General features: G+C 41.6%; 1 protein-coding gene across 2 annotated transcripts in view; it reads left to right on the top strand.

Moving 5' to 3' along the window:
* Window positions 1–4,390: 4,390 nt before the first annotated feature.
* The window catches only part of LOC115084272 (serum paraoxonase/arylesterase 2-like), a 114,746-nt gene continuing 102,123 nt past the window's right edge, over window positions 4,391–17,013 (top strand). The window contains exons 1-2 of one of the 2 annotated variants that reach the window (XM_029588921.1): window positions 4,391–4,469; window positions 5,756–5,840. In XM_029588921.1, the coding sequence (XP_029444781.1) occupies window positions 5,767–5,840 (74 nt within the window). In that variant the 5' untranslated portion in view covers window positions 4,391–4,469; window positions 5,756–5,766. Of the gene's footprint in view, window positions 4,473–5,755; window positions 5,841–17,013 lie in introns of both variants that reach the window. The other variant, XM_029588922.1, reaches the window with a different exon arrangement.

Raw genomic sequence — 17,013 nt, 5'->3', positions numbered from 1 at the left:
AAACCGGAGTGAAGGCCTTTCGCTAATCTTCGGTATATAAAAGCTTACAAATAAATAAAATAAATAAAATAATACCAATTAGTGTGCACTGTTTTTCTAGCTAACAAACTCCTCTGAATTGATACTTTTTAATTTTTAAGTTGCATTTTTTAGTGCGCACTAACATTAGTTACAGCGCACTACTACATACTTAGTGCACTGTAAGTTCTATTAGGGCACACTAACCTGTTATTGTGCACTAACAGGCCTCAATGCGCATTAACATCTAGCTAGTGCGCACTATCACGTTCAGTGTACTGCGCACTCATGCTGAGATAGTGCGCACTAACTGGTTGTTAGTGCGCAGTAAGGCCCATTAGTGCGCACTAATGCACTTCATAAAAAATTGCCGAAAAAAAAACAACGAACCGTGGGAAAACGAAATTTTACGCGGAGCGCCCAATCCGAAGCCTGAACCGATATCTTTTAAATTGAATTTTATTATTTTGTAATTTATTTATAGTTATCAGGAGATATAAATTTATAGACCCTTATTGGGTTTTAATTCAATTATGCTCTAATTTTTATTTTATTTTTATTTTATTTTATTATAAGTTTTTGGGACAAAGTATTAATGGCTTGTCCAACTTTTATGTAAACCGATGTGAAGTGTATATGATATGTTCTGTATATTTTAAAAATGCCTAAATAAATAAATAAATCTTTAAACGAAGCACATCTCTATATTGGCTGGTGGAGTTGGATGGTGAATATTTTGCCCATCTCACTTTTTATGTTCATCTGGAAATGGGATCTTTACTTTAGGTAGGGAATTAGGGACAGAGAGGGGGGAAGATTTGGGGGAGGGGTAGGAGGATGGTTTACAGGGAATAAATGTAGAATGTTTATGTTGGAAGTGAATCAGAGGTGTGACTGGGTTTTGTTGGAGTGAGTGATGAATCAGGTGTGAGCATGCCTCATCATCCAATTCAAAAAAGTTATTTGATAGGTGAGATGCCGATTATTGAAGGGGTAATATCAATGCTGGGCCTAGCCTGGAAGGCACCAGCATTATGGGTGAAATCCTTTTATTTTGGTTATATGTTTGTATTTGCAATATAAATGGCATAACATAATAAAGTTGTATTTTGATCTTGGAATGTGATGGCATACACCCACTCACTGCCCCGAGATGGTGTCTCTAATTATGAGGGACTCATAGTCTCCCTAGCGGTGGAAACTGGAGAAGCTTGGCATGGCACCTCCAGAGCTGAGGAGAAGGCTTCCAACAATGTTGCAGGTACCCTTTCCAGGAGCAACTCCAGAGGGGTTATGGTCACCATTGATGGAACCTCAGGAGGGTGGCTGCTGAGAAGAGGAGCACCCTCTAAAGATGCAACAGGTCTTCCTTCCTCTTCCTCCAGCATTCCAGATGTTCCTGTTGAGCCACTTTCCATGGCCAAGTCAGGGTTACTGAGAGTCTGGAAACCCCTTCTTCCTCAGCCATTTCCTCTGGCTCCACCTTTCCTGAGGCCAAATCTGCCTCTCTGATTATCCTGACCTTGGTGTGTATGACTGGGGGACAGACATGGCTCCCCATCCTTGCAAGATAGTAACCCCAGGGGGCTCTCCTCCTTCTGTTGAGTGGCCCAAGAATTGGAGATCTGCAGGCCAGCTGGTTTTGTTTGGAGATAGGGGTGAGAGGCTCTGTTAGCAGTTCTGCAGAAGGAGGATTTTCTGCCCCCCCCCTCCCAAGCCATGATGGTAGTGAGGGGCTCTCTTAAAGGAGGTATGCTCAGGGATATACTCTACCCATGAGAGCTGATATTCCAGGGATCAGATCTCTGGTGGTATAACTGCTTGGAGGTGTAATATTTCAAGCCCCTAATCCAGATCTTTACTACAAATTGGGTCTAAATCTTCTCAATCCCGAATCCCCTGTAACATAAGGGTCCAGTATCCTCCTCCAGACCTTGGGAGCAGGCTTTCCTCCCATGTACACTTGCCCCATAACAGTCCACCCGTCACCTCTCTTTCCCTCTTCCCATGTTTTATTTCTCCCTCTCCCTCAGTAGATATAATATCAATTGGGGGTAGAATAGAGAAAGGATTAGGAAGGGCAGATTATCCATGGGTATTGGTAGGAGTGTGGATGGTGTCAGGAGAGTTGGGTGTTCATTAATTCCCTACTTCCTTTTCTCCTTGGCAGCAGCCAAGTTTTTAGAGGCTATCCCTGCCTCCTCTGCTGAAATTGGAGGGCCAGTTGAGGCTTCTGCTGATGACATCACTGGGATGGATGCCACATTCTTATCAGTGGCATTCTCCTGCAAGATGGAATTCACAGGGTTGGTTTCCACGTTCTCATTAGAAGCAGTCCCCTGCAAGGTGGAAATCGCAGGGTGGCTGACACATTCTCCTTCTCCGAGGTCCCTTGTAAGGTGGTATTAGCCGGAGCAATTGCCTTAATGATACTGGGGTGAGGGTCAATGCTTTCTGGGGTGATAAGCGGAGAAACTGCACCCTTACCATCACTCTAGCATGCCCTGTTGGTTTTCTTTGTGGCATTCTTTGGCATGCCAGATGAAGCTGCCACTTTTATAGTAGGTTTGTAGGTAGATATTTTAACATGTGTGGTCTTGGAGGCATCAGAATATTGGAGGTCCCACCTATTGAGGCCTGCTGTTTATCAGCAGTTATGCTAGTGTGGTAGGTATCTGCGATTGTGGTGGTGGAGGGGATGCCCAGGTGGTGCCAACTGGGCGGGTCTCAGCAGTGGTGGTAGGGATGCTAGGACCTTGGCCCTAGAAGTACAGGTGGATTTTGAGATGGAGGGCTTTGCAGCTGTCAGAGTGTTGGAAGCAGCTGCAGATGAGGGGGTTGCAGAGGAAGGAGGGTCAGGATGGTAGATTTGTTGGGTATTTTTGCCTTAGATCATAGCTTGTGGGTATGCTCCACCTCCTGGCATAAGAAGCATCTCACCTCCTCTGTGTTGTAATAGATAATTTACAGGGCCATGTGGCATGATAAAAGAGCCCTTCACCTTCCCTGAGGCAGATTCATGATCACCTGCAATCTTCAGTACAGAAAATGGCATATGATCCTGTCCTTGCACCCCAGGGGAATCATAGTGATGGAGCGAACCTCCCAAGATACATAAGTACCCCATTAACACTGCCTCAAATATGTAGCGTAGTACATTAAATAGTACTACCCTAGTTCCGGGGACCTCTAGAAGCTCAATCGGTATGAAGTCCCCATCCACTCAATCCCATTTACAATTGTCACCTGTATGGTGTCCAGCATGCAGAGGAAGAATATTATTTTTCCGTACATCCTGCTGGCCACCACGATAGCTGTGCATGATCCAGTGCTGAGCACCAGACCTCATGCCTCCAGGTTAGCCTGTGGAAGGGAGAGGTGACGTGTCTTACTGTGGGAGGAGCCCTACAACTGCTGTGCTCGTCCTCCATTCCCCAGAAGAGCCGCCAGCTGCTGCACCTGATACCATCTCTGCATAAGATCTAGTTTGCAGTGGTTTGACTGTGGCAGAGTTGGATGTGGTGACAGGGGAGGAACTGATGCTCTGGACATTATTTTCCTGTGTCCTGTTGTTGCCTGAGGTTGTTTTGGTGTTATCTGTAGCAGCAGTGACCCCACATATTTCTCTGGCCAACAATACAGCCACCTTCAAGGGATAAGGAGAGTCCATGCCAGCTAGAGTGGCTGCCTTGGATGGTGCTGAGGCAGGAATGTTGTTTTCTGTGGCTGGCTTAGTTTCAGCCCTCAACAGAGGGGTCTCTGTCCCAGTGGTTGACAGTGCTGGAGCAGGAGCAGTGTGCCCAGCAGCAGAGGTTACTTTATTAGCCAGTGTTGGGGTAGAAGGTGCACTTTGAAAGGGTGCAGTGCTATAGTATGCGGGGCAGCTGTAGCTGGTGTAATTGCTACTGCAGCTTTATAGGTGCCAGCCAGAAAGTCATGGATGTTTTGTTTTGGTATTGATTTCCAGCTGGCACTCCCCCCTAGCTCTACTAGGGCCTACTTGAGACTGCTTCTTCCCAAATGATCAGGCTGTTCTTCCTTTTGAGATATAGACAATGGGGACTGGGGTTTAAGCAGCCTCTTATAAAATTAAAAGGGAAATTAGGGGGTCTCTTAAACTGTGATTTTTTTAAATATTTTTATTTTTTTTTTTTAAATTAAATATAACAATAAATAAAAAAAATGTGAAAATCTAATTCAAAAAGTAAACCTGTGTTCTAAAAAATTGAAGAGGAAGTGCACAGGGAAGTGAGCATTAAAAAACTGAAGATGAAACTTACTTAGAAAAAGAAATAGTGCTCGGCTGCTCCTTGCTCTACAAGGAGGGCTGCTGTGGCAGGTATCTGATAATTATCTCAACCGGGCTTCAGAGCTTGTAGCCTGGCTGAGCAGCTTAGTTACTCTCCCTCCCCGAGCTTCAGATGCCTTAGTAATCAAACAAAGAAAACAAAAAGGTAAGAGCTTGACACACTTTTAATTCATGAAACTAAAGTAAAATAAAAAGGGTAATTGGGGGGGGGGAGGAAGTGAGGGAAGGGTTGAAATAAAATAACAAAATCAGACAAAACAATAAAGAGCCCTAAGAGTTCCTATAGGAGACTATCAGAGCACAAAACAATGTAAAACTTTAAATCAAGAAAGAATATGTGCCCTAGGATTAACCCTGGTTAAATAAAAGTCATCCTAAAACTAAAGCCCTGAAAAATAGCCCTGCTAAAATAAAACTCACCTTAAAACTAGTAAAAGTGTGTTTAATTAGAAACAAAAATGTGAATGAACTGGGGGAAGGGAGAAAACAGAGGAACTGCCTTACTCCAGACCAGTGGTTCCCAACCCTGTCCTGGGGACCCCCCCAGCCAGTCCGGTTATCAGGATATCCACAATGAATATGCATAAAAGTGAAGACTGATTCCTTAACACAAACTTATTTAAAATATATCCAAATTATACAGCTTAGGAAACAAAAATAAAGGTTTGCCCTCTCTGCTGCAGGGGCTGAACATGAAGACACTTTCCCTCTAAGGAGTAAGACCAGGCCTGGTTTGATCTGTTCTAATTGACCTGGGTGAGGCAGCAACCATATTTCATTACCTTGTATTGTGTTAGGGCATTCGCAGTGCTGAATAGAAACTGCACACCTGCTTGAAACACTGCGGTGCTTAATTAGTTTCTATAATTGTTTGTACTTCCTAAATACTGAAATGCAGGGTATGTTGCTCAGGGGGTTTCTCAGGCAAACATAACACTTTTATAGGTAACAGCATACTGCATTCATCCATACCACATGCTGCTGTGTGATGAAAACTACTTTCACAGTTTGGTGTCAAATTCTAAAAATTTCTATATTCTACAGTAAGCAGCAGGGAAAAGGGTAATCAAGTTGTAGGGCCTATTTCACTGCTATTTTTATCGCCCAGCTGTTTCCCCTTTAAAATGTGAAAGCCTCAAATGCTTCGTTGTCTCCAGCATTTTGCTGGGGCAGATAAAAATGCCGGGGTTGCTTCCAAGGCAGGAGATTCAACCCTCCTGTAAAAGTTGGCTTGCAAATTCAAGGCGACAGGAGAATTGCTGAGCGAAGCATTTCCGAGTGGGCTGAGCTTACCAAGCAGTGGGGCTGGGTTTAGGGTTGGGCTGGGGCTACTCTTTACCCTGCGAGGGGATCCTCCCTCTGTCCTTGTTCGGTGATCTACCACTGTTGCAATTAGAAATACTAATTTACTCTATTGTCTGTTCTTGTAGACAGCAGACATGGGAAAACTGCTCACTGTGACTCTGATTGGAATCATTCTAGCATTTGTAGGGGAAAGGATTATACGTTTTAGGTAAGTTTATTTCTTGTTTTTAAATATGTGGCACTCTGTTGGGTTTTTTTCCCCCATAAACTTAACTCTTTGTGTCTAAAATGGAATGTTGGGTGGTATTTTGGCTTTAAAAAAACAGAAACACTATAAACTGTCATTTATTTGCTCAGAATCCTAGGTTAAGACACTTTTTTTGTTAAAGACTAGGAACGTTCTGGCATTGCACTGAAGTCTGTCTCCTGGCTGAAGTTAGCATTGGAGCACTGCAGTTCTAAGAAACAACGTTCCCCCCTCCCGTCACAAATTACACTACAGCTTTCGTTTAGCCGCTCTTCTCCTTTCCTGCAGCCTTTATGCTGGCGATCCTGTTGCTGTGCGTTCAGCATAACGTGCAGCAGCCACCAGTGCCCGCCACACCGGGGAACACTGCTCCACAATGTAAAGGATGTCGCCTATGACGAATGGAAGGGATTCGTTTTATGGCCCTGGAAACTCGCAGCCATGGCAGCAGGCAAGAAGAAATACCCAGGGGGAGAACGGGCTGAGATTGGTGAGGTAGCTTAGCTACAGAAAAAAAAAGTTCAGCGGAAAGCCAGTCTGAGACTTCTTCCTTTTTGTTCGGTCAATTCAAACCCCGTTTACTACGAGTGTAGCCGTGCATACCTGGGTTTCCACTTGCAGAATGTCACTGGAGGGAAGGGGCTCCTTATATGAGGATAGCACAGAAGGTGACAGTACTTGTGCAGGAAAAGTGTTGAAAGCTGTTAAATAAAAACATGCAGAATAAAGTATCCATGTTCAAGCTTTCCCAGACACAATCTAATGACACAATCCAAGGACTCCTCAAAACATTCAGCCATTAACCATGCCATTTGTACATAGTATTTAATTTAATTTGTATATTGTCTAACCATTTATTCTTTCCTATCTCTTCCTTCTTCTCCAAGTTCTGCGACCCTTGTTAATTGTAACTGTTCCTTCGGTCACCACAGTTCTAGTTTGATGTATTTAATGCTCTCCCGTTTCATGTAAACCAGCAAGATATGTTCTCATGATTGCCGGTATATAAAAACCTTAAATAAATGTTCAGCCTGGGTTACAATCCGATGAGCACCTGTTTGTTTCCTCACCCTCACCTTTTCTCTTTCTTCTTGGCATGCGGAAAAAAAAATTGTGCAATCTGGAAAATGGCAGAAAAGGACCATTTGGCCTACCCGGTCTGCCCCTTTGTGCCCGTCTATTGTGCTGCCATGGAACTTACATGTGCTGTAATCTTCCAGCTATATTCACTAATTCATTATTTCCCAATAACACTTTATTGAGGTTCCATATTTGCAAATCCATGTTAGTTATTTCTCAGTTCAGTTTTTAAAGTGCTAAATATAGCTCAAAACTGAGCAGGTTCAGCTAAGCTGCACACAATTAGACGTTCAGTTGTCTCAACAGATCCAGAAATTATAATCCTCTCCCAGGTCTCTCTCACCCTGTTGGTGACTCTCCTTCTCAATTAAAGCTCACATCCTCTTCCTTATGCTATCTGGCTCATAAATCTATAGATCTTCTAAATGCCATAAAATTTGAAAAATTGGCCTCAGAATGAAAAATGTTTTGATTAAAAGACTAAGAAGAACCAAGAGCTCTCTTAAACAGAATTTTCTAGGTCTCTAACTAGACTGAAGTATTGACTCTTGACCATTGCTGACTCTCTAGAGAAAAACAGCATTAAAACATTTTGTTTTAGGTTGGCAGCACTTAACTTTAGAGGCTAGACTCGGAGGAAGAGAGGTAGATTTTTTTTTTTTTTGAATGGGATAAGAATACCCAAATAGAGCATCACCAACTTATTTGCATGATAACCATGTGACTCAGAATTAGTTCCTTTCTACTGTACTTGCACCCTACAATGAAATTCATATCACTGTGTTAATTTCTGCATAATTAGTTAGGTGTTTTGCCAGAGCTATTTAAAAAAACAATGTGTATTCTATTGGCTCTGTCTGCTCTTGTGTGTTCCTTTTCATCTTTCAAAAAAATATTGTATTTGTATAGTTCTATCCACAGCACTATAAATCTCCATTGGCTTAAATGTAAATGGGGCAGAGAGATTTTTCTGAACCTAATTTAATCCCTTCTAGACAGGGAGTTTTGGTAGACTAGACTGTACATATAGATATAATACTGGGATTAATATCCTTATTCTTGTGACAAGTGCCACATATGACCATTGAACATATATGCCACTTGTACACACAGACTAGTCTATCCTTATTTGACTGTAATTCGCTTCGAGACCATTTTGGGAAAAGGCAGACTATCAAATGTTTGGAAATAAATACATGAATAATAAAGCTGATATAGTAGATAGAGTTAATGTCTCACCTGAAAGTTGGCAACATAGTGCTACATAAGAACATACATTTTACCATACTTGGTCAGCACAGATCCTTTTTCCAACAGTGGCTAATCCAGGACCACAAATATTTGCGAGGATCCCAAATAGATTCCATGCTGCTTATCCCAGGGATAAGCAGTGGATTTCCCCAAGCCCATCTTAATTATGATTTATGGATTGGAAATTTCCTCCAGGAACTTGTCCAAACCTTTTTTTAAACACAAGTTTATACTAACAGCTTTCACCATGTCCTTTGGCAACAAATTCCAGAGCTTAATTATGCATTAAGTAAAAAAAAAAATATATTTTCTCCTATTTGTTTTAAATGTACTATTTAGTAATTCATTGCATGTCCCTTAGTCATTGCACCACTGAGTGATACGGAGGCATTATTTGTTTTATTTTCCATTCGTTTCCTAATAATTCCTACTATTCTATTTTTTTCTTAACTGCTGTCAAACACTGACCAGAGAATGTCAATGTATTATCCACAATGATGCCTAGATTCTTTTTGAGAGAGGTGATTTCTAAAATGGAAACTTGCTTTCTGTAGCTATATTGCTCTTCGCTAATGTGCATTTGTCCACATTAAATGTCATCTTCCATTTGCGTGTCAGACTCCCAGTCTTTCAAGGTCCTCTTGCAATTTTTCACTATCCTCTTGTGATTTAACAACTTAGAATAATTTTGTGTGGTTGGCAAATTTGTTCACCTCGCTTGTTGTTCTCATTTCCAGGTCAATTATAAATGTTAAAAAGCAGTGGTCCCAGAACAAATTCCTGGGCCACTCCACTATTCACATTTCTCCATAGAGAAAATTGACCATTTAGCCCTACTCTGTTTTCTTTTAACCAGTTCCCAATCCACAACAGGACACTACCATGACTTTCTAATTTCCTAAGAAGTCTCACATGAGGGACTTTGTCAAATGCTTTCTGGAAATCCATGTGGCTGACCTTTATCCACATGTTTATTTACACCTTCAAGAAAATGTGGCAGATTAGTGAGGCACTGACTTCCCTTGGCTAAATCCATGTTGGCTTTGTCCCATTAAATTATGAATATATATATATATTCAGAAAATTTTAAAAAGTTGGCATTATGTTGGCAGCCCTCCAATCTTTATGTACCAAAGATGATTCTAAAGATTAACTTACAAATTACTAATTGGATGTCTTTTAATTTCTTTTTTTTTTTTTTTTTTTCAACATTCTGGGATGTGTGTCATCTGTCCACGTGATTTGCTCCTCTTTACAATATCTTCCAGGTTCACTGAAATTTGTTTCGGTTCCTCTGAATTATCACCTTTCAATATCATTTCTGGCATGTCTGCTTTATATCTTCCTCAGAAAAAACTGAAGTAAAGAATTTAATTTCTTTGGTATGGCCTTTTCTTCCCTAAGTGCACTTTTTACCCCTTGATCATCTAGTGGTCCAAATGACTCCCTCACAGGCTTTCTGCTTCAAATGTACCTGAAAAACTTTAATATAAGTTTTTGTGTCCATGGCAAACTTCTTTTCAAATTCTCTTGTTGCCTTTCTTATCAGTGCTTATGCTCTTTCCTGTTTTCTTCATTTGGATCTCTTTTCCATTTTTGAAAGATGTTCTTTTAGTTATGATAGCCTCTTTCACTTCACCTTTTAACCATACATGTAATTGTTCAACCTTCTTTCTATCATTTGTAATGCATGAAATACATCTGATCTGGGTTTCCAAGATGTATTTTTAAACAAGGTCCCTGCTTCCTGCAAACTCTTACCTTTGGCAGCTGCTCCTTTCAGTTTTTTGCTAACCATTTTTCTCATTTTATCATAGTGTCCCTTTTGAAAGTCATGCTACGGCAGTAGATTTCTTTAGTGTCCGCTCTCCAGTTATTAAGTCAAATTTGATCCTATTGTGATCACAATTGCCAAGTAGCCCCAAAACCATTACCTCTTGCACCAGATCCTGCATTCCACTAAGGACTAGGTCTATAATAGCTCCCCACCTTGTTGATTCTTGAACCAGCTGCTCCATGAAGTAGTCATGTTTTTCATCTGAGAATGTCACGATCCTAAGTATGTTCTGATGTGACATTTACCTTGTCAATACTGGGGTAACTGAAATCACCCATTATTTCGGTGCTCCTAATTTTGTTAGCTTCCCTGATTTCTGTTAGCATTTCATTGTCTGTCTGTTCATTCTGGCCAGGCAGATGGTATTATACCCCCCAATGCTATTTTATCCCCCTTTTCAAATGGAATTTCTATCCAGTAGGATTCTACAGTGCATTTTGTTTCCTGCAGAAATTTTATCCTGTTTGATTTAATGCCCTCTTTAATATATAGTGCTACCACCATTCAAATTTGATCCATCCTATCATTGCGATATAACTTGTACCCTGGTATCACAGCATCCCATTTGTTATCTTCGATTTTAGCAATACAAACATTGCAAAGTATGTTTTCTGTTTGAATTATCAGCCTGCTTATCAGTTGAGAGGAGTCATTTGGAATCTTTCAACTCTGTTCATTTCTTAATAGCACCTGGGCCACTTTTTTTAATTTATTGAAACCTCTCTATTAGGAAACCCTATCTTCCCTACTGTGTTAGTATCTTTCAAAGATATATCATTCTGAACAAGGGTCACTGACAGACTGTCAGTTTAACCCAATCATCTGATTTACAAACTGCTCTATCTCCAGAGGCCGGGTTATGATGCCTGGGCTGGAGCCCTGACCCAGGCCCAATGCCAAAATCCGGCCGAAGGCCAGTTCCTGATGCCTTTCTTTGGCTCTTCAATCCAACTGACACCGTCCTCTGCGGTCCTGCCAGAGTTAATGCTGGAGATGGACATGGCACTGTCTGCTGGAGTAAATGCGCCAGACTTAATTAACTCTGGGGGGGATCCCAGAGGATGGCATCAGTTGGCATGAAGAGCCGAAGAAAGAAGATGAAGAGAGAAGTGCTCCGAGGCTTTGTCCTGTCCCTGGGCCAAGGTCCAGGCATCGGGACTTGGCCTCCAGACTGCTCTTGGCTTTGGGCCTGGGTTCGGGCCGAGACCTTGGCATCGGGAACTGGCCTCTGGACCAAGTTGTGGCATTGAGTCTGGATCCGGGCTCTGGCCTAGGCATCGGGACCTGCCCTCCGGGCTGGCTTGCAGCATCGGGCCTGGGTCTGGGCTCCAACCGAGGCCCAGGCATGACCAAGTCATCAGCTTGGGTAGGCCGAAGTTATGTCGACCTATTGTGGCCTTGGCCTATGCCTGGGCTTAGGCCTTTCCAGAAGATAACCCTCCAGATCGGATATGTGGGGGCCAGGGTGCGCCCTGGCATTTTTCCATGCAGGCAGACAGGTGGCTGGGAGGTTCAGGGAGGTGTTTTCATTTTTTGGCCATTTTTTTTTGGTTTCTGTTTTTATTATTTTATTTTTCTTTCACATGAATCAAATGAATCAATCCATGAACTGAAATTCATAGGGGAAAAAATTCCCAAAAAGAAACAAAAAATGAAAACAATTCCCCCCCCCCTACATTTGCCGTCCCTGTGTTTCCTGGAAGTCTCCCATCCAAGTACTTAAAGGGCTTAAATCTTACAGGATCAGAACCGAAGGCAGTTTAGCTTCAGGCAAATATAGCTTTCATTTAAATGTAGGTCTCGTCCCTATGAGCTTTTGGACAAAGGAGCATATAGGGAGCCTCATGGACTATGCAAGACCCCCTGACCTCCCAGTGTTCCTGAACAGTTGGGGAAAGAAAGTCTTTTCTTTTTTTTTTTTAATTCTTTATTTATAATTTTCAAATTTACAAAATAAAAGAGAATTTATATGAGTAAAGACTTATGAGAAAAAAAAAAAGAGAAAAGTATATCGCAAATACATATTAGATAACAATGCCAGTAGATAATTACTATAAACTTGCCTCATATTATCTTAATTGAAATTCCAAAATGTACAAACTAATCAAAGTACTTTACTTTTATATAATTGTATATAATCATCCTTCAGCAATAATACAGAGGAGGGCAAGTGAAATCAAACTGAGAGACTCTATAGAAATTCCTTATCTTAACAGTGGCATATAACATAGACTAAAGTGGAACCTGATACAATTAACCCTCAATATTGACCGGGGAAGAAGTGGTTGGTCTTCTGGCCTCTATAAATTGGCGAAGTTGTTCTGATTGAAAAAAAAATAAAACAGTCATCCCCTTTCTTGATTAAACATTTGCATGGATATCTAAGCGTGAAAGCAAAACCAAGGGATACAACATCTTGTCTCAAAGTTAGAAATTCTCTGCGTCTTATTTGAGTGACTGGAGCTAAATCTGGGTATATTCTTATTGTTTGACCATAGAAATTCAAGGGAAATTTTCTAAAGAAATTACGCATAACATTATTTAGATCATACACAGAAATAAATGCTACCAGTAATATTTTCCTTTCCAATACATCTGTTTCAGAGTTTTCCAGGAAACTAGTTAAATTTAAGGGAATAGCAGGTGTTGGCAAAGGCCCTGCAGCAGCAGGTCTATTACTACTATTTAAAAACCTACAAAAATTTATAGACGGCATATTCTCTTCCGTAAATTCCAGTCCTTCTCTAAAAAGTCTTTTCAGAGTGGTAAAAGGGATTTCCCCAGCAATTTTTGGAAAATTCATAATACGTAGGTTTAAATGTCGGATGTTTTCCAAATTTTCCAAACGTTTAGAACAGGCCATTTGTTCTTTTATTACTGCTACATTGACAGCTTGTAGAGAGTGAATTTTATTTTCATTCTCTGCCATTTTATTTAATGTCTCATTTGCCTGTTCTTGTACTCCAGTGATTTTTTGTTGGACATTGTAATTCAGGGAGTCCATTTTTTTTTTCAAGCCGTTTTATAGCTTGGCCTTGACCAGCTACCAAATCCCAGAGTGACTCGAGTGTCACTACCCCCGGCTTAGATGTCGAAGTCGAAGGTATGTCTCCCACACCATTAGTTGTTAAAGACTGACCTCGGTCCACCGAAGCTCCCTCGATATCCTCTGCGAGGTTTGCCTCCGGAATCGAGGCCCCTGAGGCTCCAGCTCCCGCTGATGCCTCCGTTTCAAGGCAGGGAGCCCTCTCCAGTGTTTGCCCGCTTCCTGGATCGACCTCCACCTCCCCGGTCGCTTCTGCCGCGTCATCGACATGCGACCAGGAAGTCTCTCCATCCGGGTCTCGCTGTGCCGGGGGTGGTCTAAAGTCCGGGCTGAGAGAAGCCTCGTCCGCAGGAGCTCCCCGTTCTCCCCCACGGGTGCTCACACCGGGTTCACCGGCGCTCTCTACTTGTTCCAATTGGCTAAGAAAGCGGATGATGTCCAGTTGCCCGGTGGAAGGTAAGGTCTCCGGTGGGAAGATTCTTACCTTCCCCTTTCTTTTCGAAGGCATATTGAAGAAAGGGAAAAAAATCTTTCAAGAGGAATAACCGAGCACCGCCGTTCAGAGCCGCGTCTATGCCGCCATCTTGCCCTTCTAACCCCAGAAAGTCTTTTCAAGACCCCTTAGAGTTTTTCTTACTCTGGGATTCTTCTGCACATCACAGGCACAAATAAAAAAAAAAAAAAAAAAACAAAAAAAAAAAACAAAAAAAAAAAACACACACTCCACTCAAGAAGCTGTTCAAAATAAGTCTTTACTGAGCTGGCAGGTAGGCAAAATAAGTCCAAAACAGATAACAAAAATTAAACTCAGTATCTTTCCAGATCACGTAAAATCTACCAACGTACAGGCCCATTCGGTAAAGTCCGCAGGAGAGCTGGTGCTCCGAGGCGAGCGCCCGCTCTCCCGACACACGCCCAGGCACCTCTCCTGGGCGCGCGATTCTTTATTTAAATTAGGGCCCGTGCTAATAAGGAGACGCTAGGGATACTAGCGCGTCCCTAGCATCTCATCTGCTGTCAGCGGGTCTGACAGCAGACGCTTAATTTTACTGGCGTCGGTGCCATCTTGTGCTCCTACCATGTGACAGGGGCTGACCAATGGCACCGGTAGTCCCTGTGACATAGTAGGTCAAAGGCTATCAGCACCATTTTGATGCGAGGCAGGCCCAAAAGCCCGACAGCGTGGAGGGAGAAATCGCTCGCGGGACCCCGCTGGACCACCAAGGATGTTAGTAAATCTTGGGGAGGGATTGGGATGGTGGTGGGGGTGGGGGGGGGGGTTGTATTATAGTAAATTTTAATGCTTGGGGTGGTTTTTTATTTAACAAAAATAAAATGTGCCCCTCTCCCCATACAAACCCAAAAAAAACTAATTTTCCTCGTAGTGTGGGGAAAAATCAGTTTCGGGATTCGGGGCCCCCGACCCATGACGAATTAGGCAATTTCATTGAAATTGCCTAATTCGTGATAAACGAATGCACATCTCTAATCCTGATCTGTTACCTGGAGGTCACTAATGAGTTTCGTCTGTCGGATCATCTGTTTGTCCTTTGGCATGGTCCCAAAAAGGGATCCAAGGCCACGAAGACAGTGATCGCTCGCTGGCTAAAAAGCTATTGTGGCGGCATATATTGGTGCAGTTCGGCAACCCCCGTTGGGCATCAAGGCCCACTCTCTTCATTCTCAGGCGGCGTCCTGGGTGGAGAGCCAGTCTGTTTCTGCCCAAGAGATATGCCGGGCGGCCACCTGGAAATCGTTGCATACTTTTGCTAGGCACTATCGCTTGAATCTCCCGTTGTCGTCTTTTGGCGAAAGGGTCATTCGAGCAGGTCTATTAAGGGCCCACCCGAAGTAGGGAAGCTTTGGTACATCCCACCGTCTGGACTGATCCTGGTACGTACAGGGAAAAGAAATGATTCCTTACCTGCTAATTTTCGTTCCTGTAGTACCATGGATCAGTCCAGACGCCCTCCCTAAGCCTTGTTGCGTTATCTGTTTGGGATTTACTGCTCAACTTCCTTGCTTTTCTTCTCTGTTCACTGACCTCTGCGGTAGCCTCTCTCTCTTATGGGGCCGATCAATACTTCTTTTTGCAAGTTTGCCTTTTGGCATCAGTTGGTAATTTTTCCAGTCACGCTGTTTGCGGTTATACGTGTCTGGTTTTCCTTGATCCATCCTTCTCTGTGTATCCTGCTTTGATATTCTTATTACTGAAGAGTGGCAGAGGGTGCACTGGTTTATATGGCAGCACCCTCCAAAGCTTTGTCTGACTCATCTGCTGGACGGGGGACATAACCACCGTCTGGACTGATCCATGGTACTACAGGAACGAAAATTAGCAGGTAAGGAATAATTTTCTTTTCTTGGAGTTGGTGCTCTTGCTGGAGTTTTGTCTAGTAAAATAGCATTGACATTGATAAACAAGCCTGGAGAACATTATTACTTATGAAAACCTACAGCCTTGATTGTGTTCAGCAAAACATTTTTTTTTCTATAATTTTTATTGCATGAGATCTCCTATTAGGAAGAAGACAAATCTTCAGCAAGTTCCCATAGATGTAATCAGAAAGCAGAATTTATTTCCAATGTTCTAGTTCTGGGGTTTTGTTGTTGTGTTTTTTTTATAAAGGAGGAGAATACTTTTAAAGTTCTGAGAGATTTTATTGGGCCAAAGAAGAACCTAATTATTAAAATGGATATTCTTCTAGGCAAGGAAAAACCAGGCCTACAAAAAGAAAATCTTAGTTTCCATAGTTTAGGACTATGTAGCTATGCTCTTGAGCAAGAGGTTGTATATTGTAGAATAGACAAATAACACCTACTGAGATCAAAATGAAAAAGACAATAAAAACCAGGAATAGAGTACATGGATTTTGGCATTTATTGAATAAGAAAATTTCAGTAGCCATTGGTAACAATTATACATTTTTACTTTATGACTAGAAAAGAAAAGCCAAAAGAGAAAAATATGAACCATGCCTGCAGAAACAAACAAAAAAAAAAAAATGAAGTCACTTATATAAACCACTTGTTGAAAATGTGAGGGGAGGATTCATTCTCACATTCTTGAAGCCAAAAATGCTGGTATAGCATTTGATATACCCCTTAAACTTTACTGAAATGCTTTAAATCCCAAATAAATATTGCAAAACAAAGCATTTAAAAAAATAAAACAAAAGCATGTTAAAACTCACATCCCAAACAATGAAAAGGAACTGACATAAAGTACTCCTTGATGGCTGCTGTTTTGACAAAAATGATTTTCCAAAGGAATGTATGCGTACTATGTGAATGTGACAAATGTTCTGTCTTTCATACAATACATCATGCAACATTAATGTCACAATCATAAAAAGAAAAAATGTTCATTATTGAGAATCCAGAAATGGATTCAATGCCTTTGCAGAAACTGCCCACCTTCTCTAGCTCACAAATTTTACTCAAGTCCAGGGAATCATTCCAGCAATGATAAAGTTGCAGATACTATTGTTAAGACAAATATTAACTTCTCTTCATAGGTTACAAAGCCAAACAGCCATAGCTTATTCTTTTAGAGTCTGCTCAAACATGATTTATAAAGCCGGCAAAAAAAAAAATAAAATCACAGAATCAACTTCAACCAATGAATTATTGGTACTGGCATGGAGTGTTATTCTTCAGTGCTTGAAAACCCCAAAGTGATTCACTGACAATACCATCGTGTTGCATGGGTTAAATAATTCATCCAATCAGTAGAAGGTCTCAAAACTGGAAAAGCTTGTTCTCTCAGAAATAGCTCACATGCAAATGATTTTAAGAAAAGAAAAAATGCAAAGCCTTTGCAGCATCCGGCTTTGAGAATGATTTGTAAATATGATTAACCCCTGACATTTTTATCAACTGATTTTATGCAAGTGATTTCATTTTTATTTTTTCCATGT

Source organism: Rhinatrema bivittatum, chromosome 2, assembly GCF_901001135.1.
Source record: "Rhinatrema bivittatum chromosome 2, aRhiBiv1.1, whole genome shotgun sequence".
NCBI lineage: Eukaryota > Metazoa > Chordata > Amphibia > Gymnophiona > Rhinatrematidae > Rhinatrema > Rhinatrema bivittatum.
Note: the sequence above shows the minus strand (reverse complement) of the source record. Positions and strands in the feature narration are given on the sequence as shown.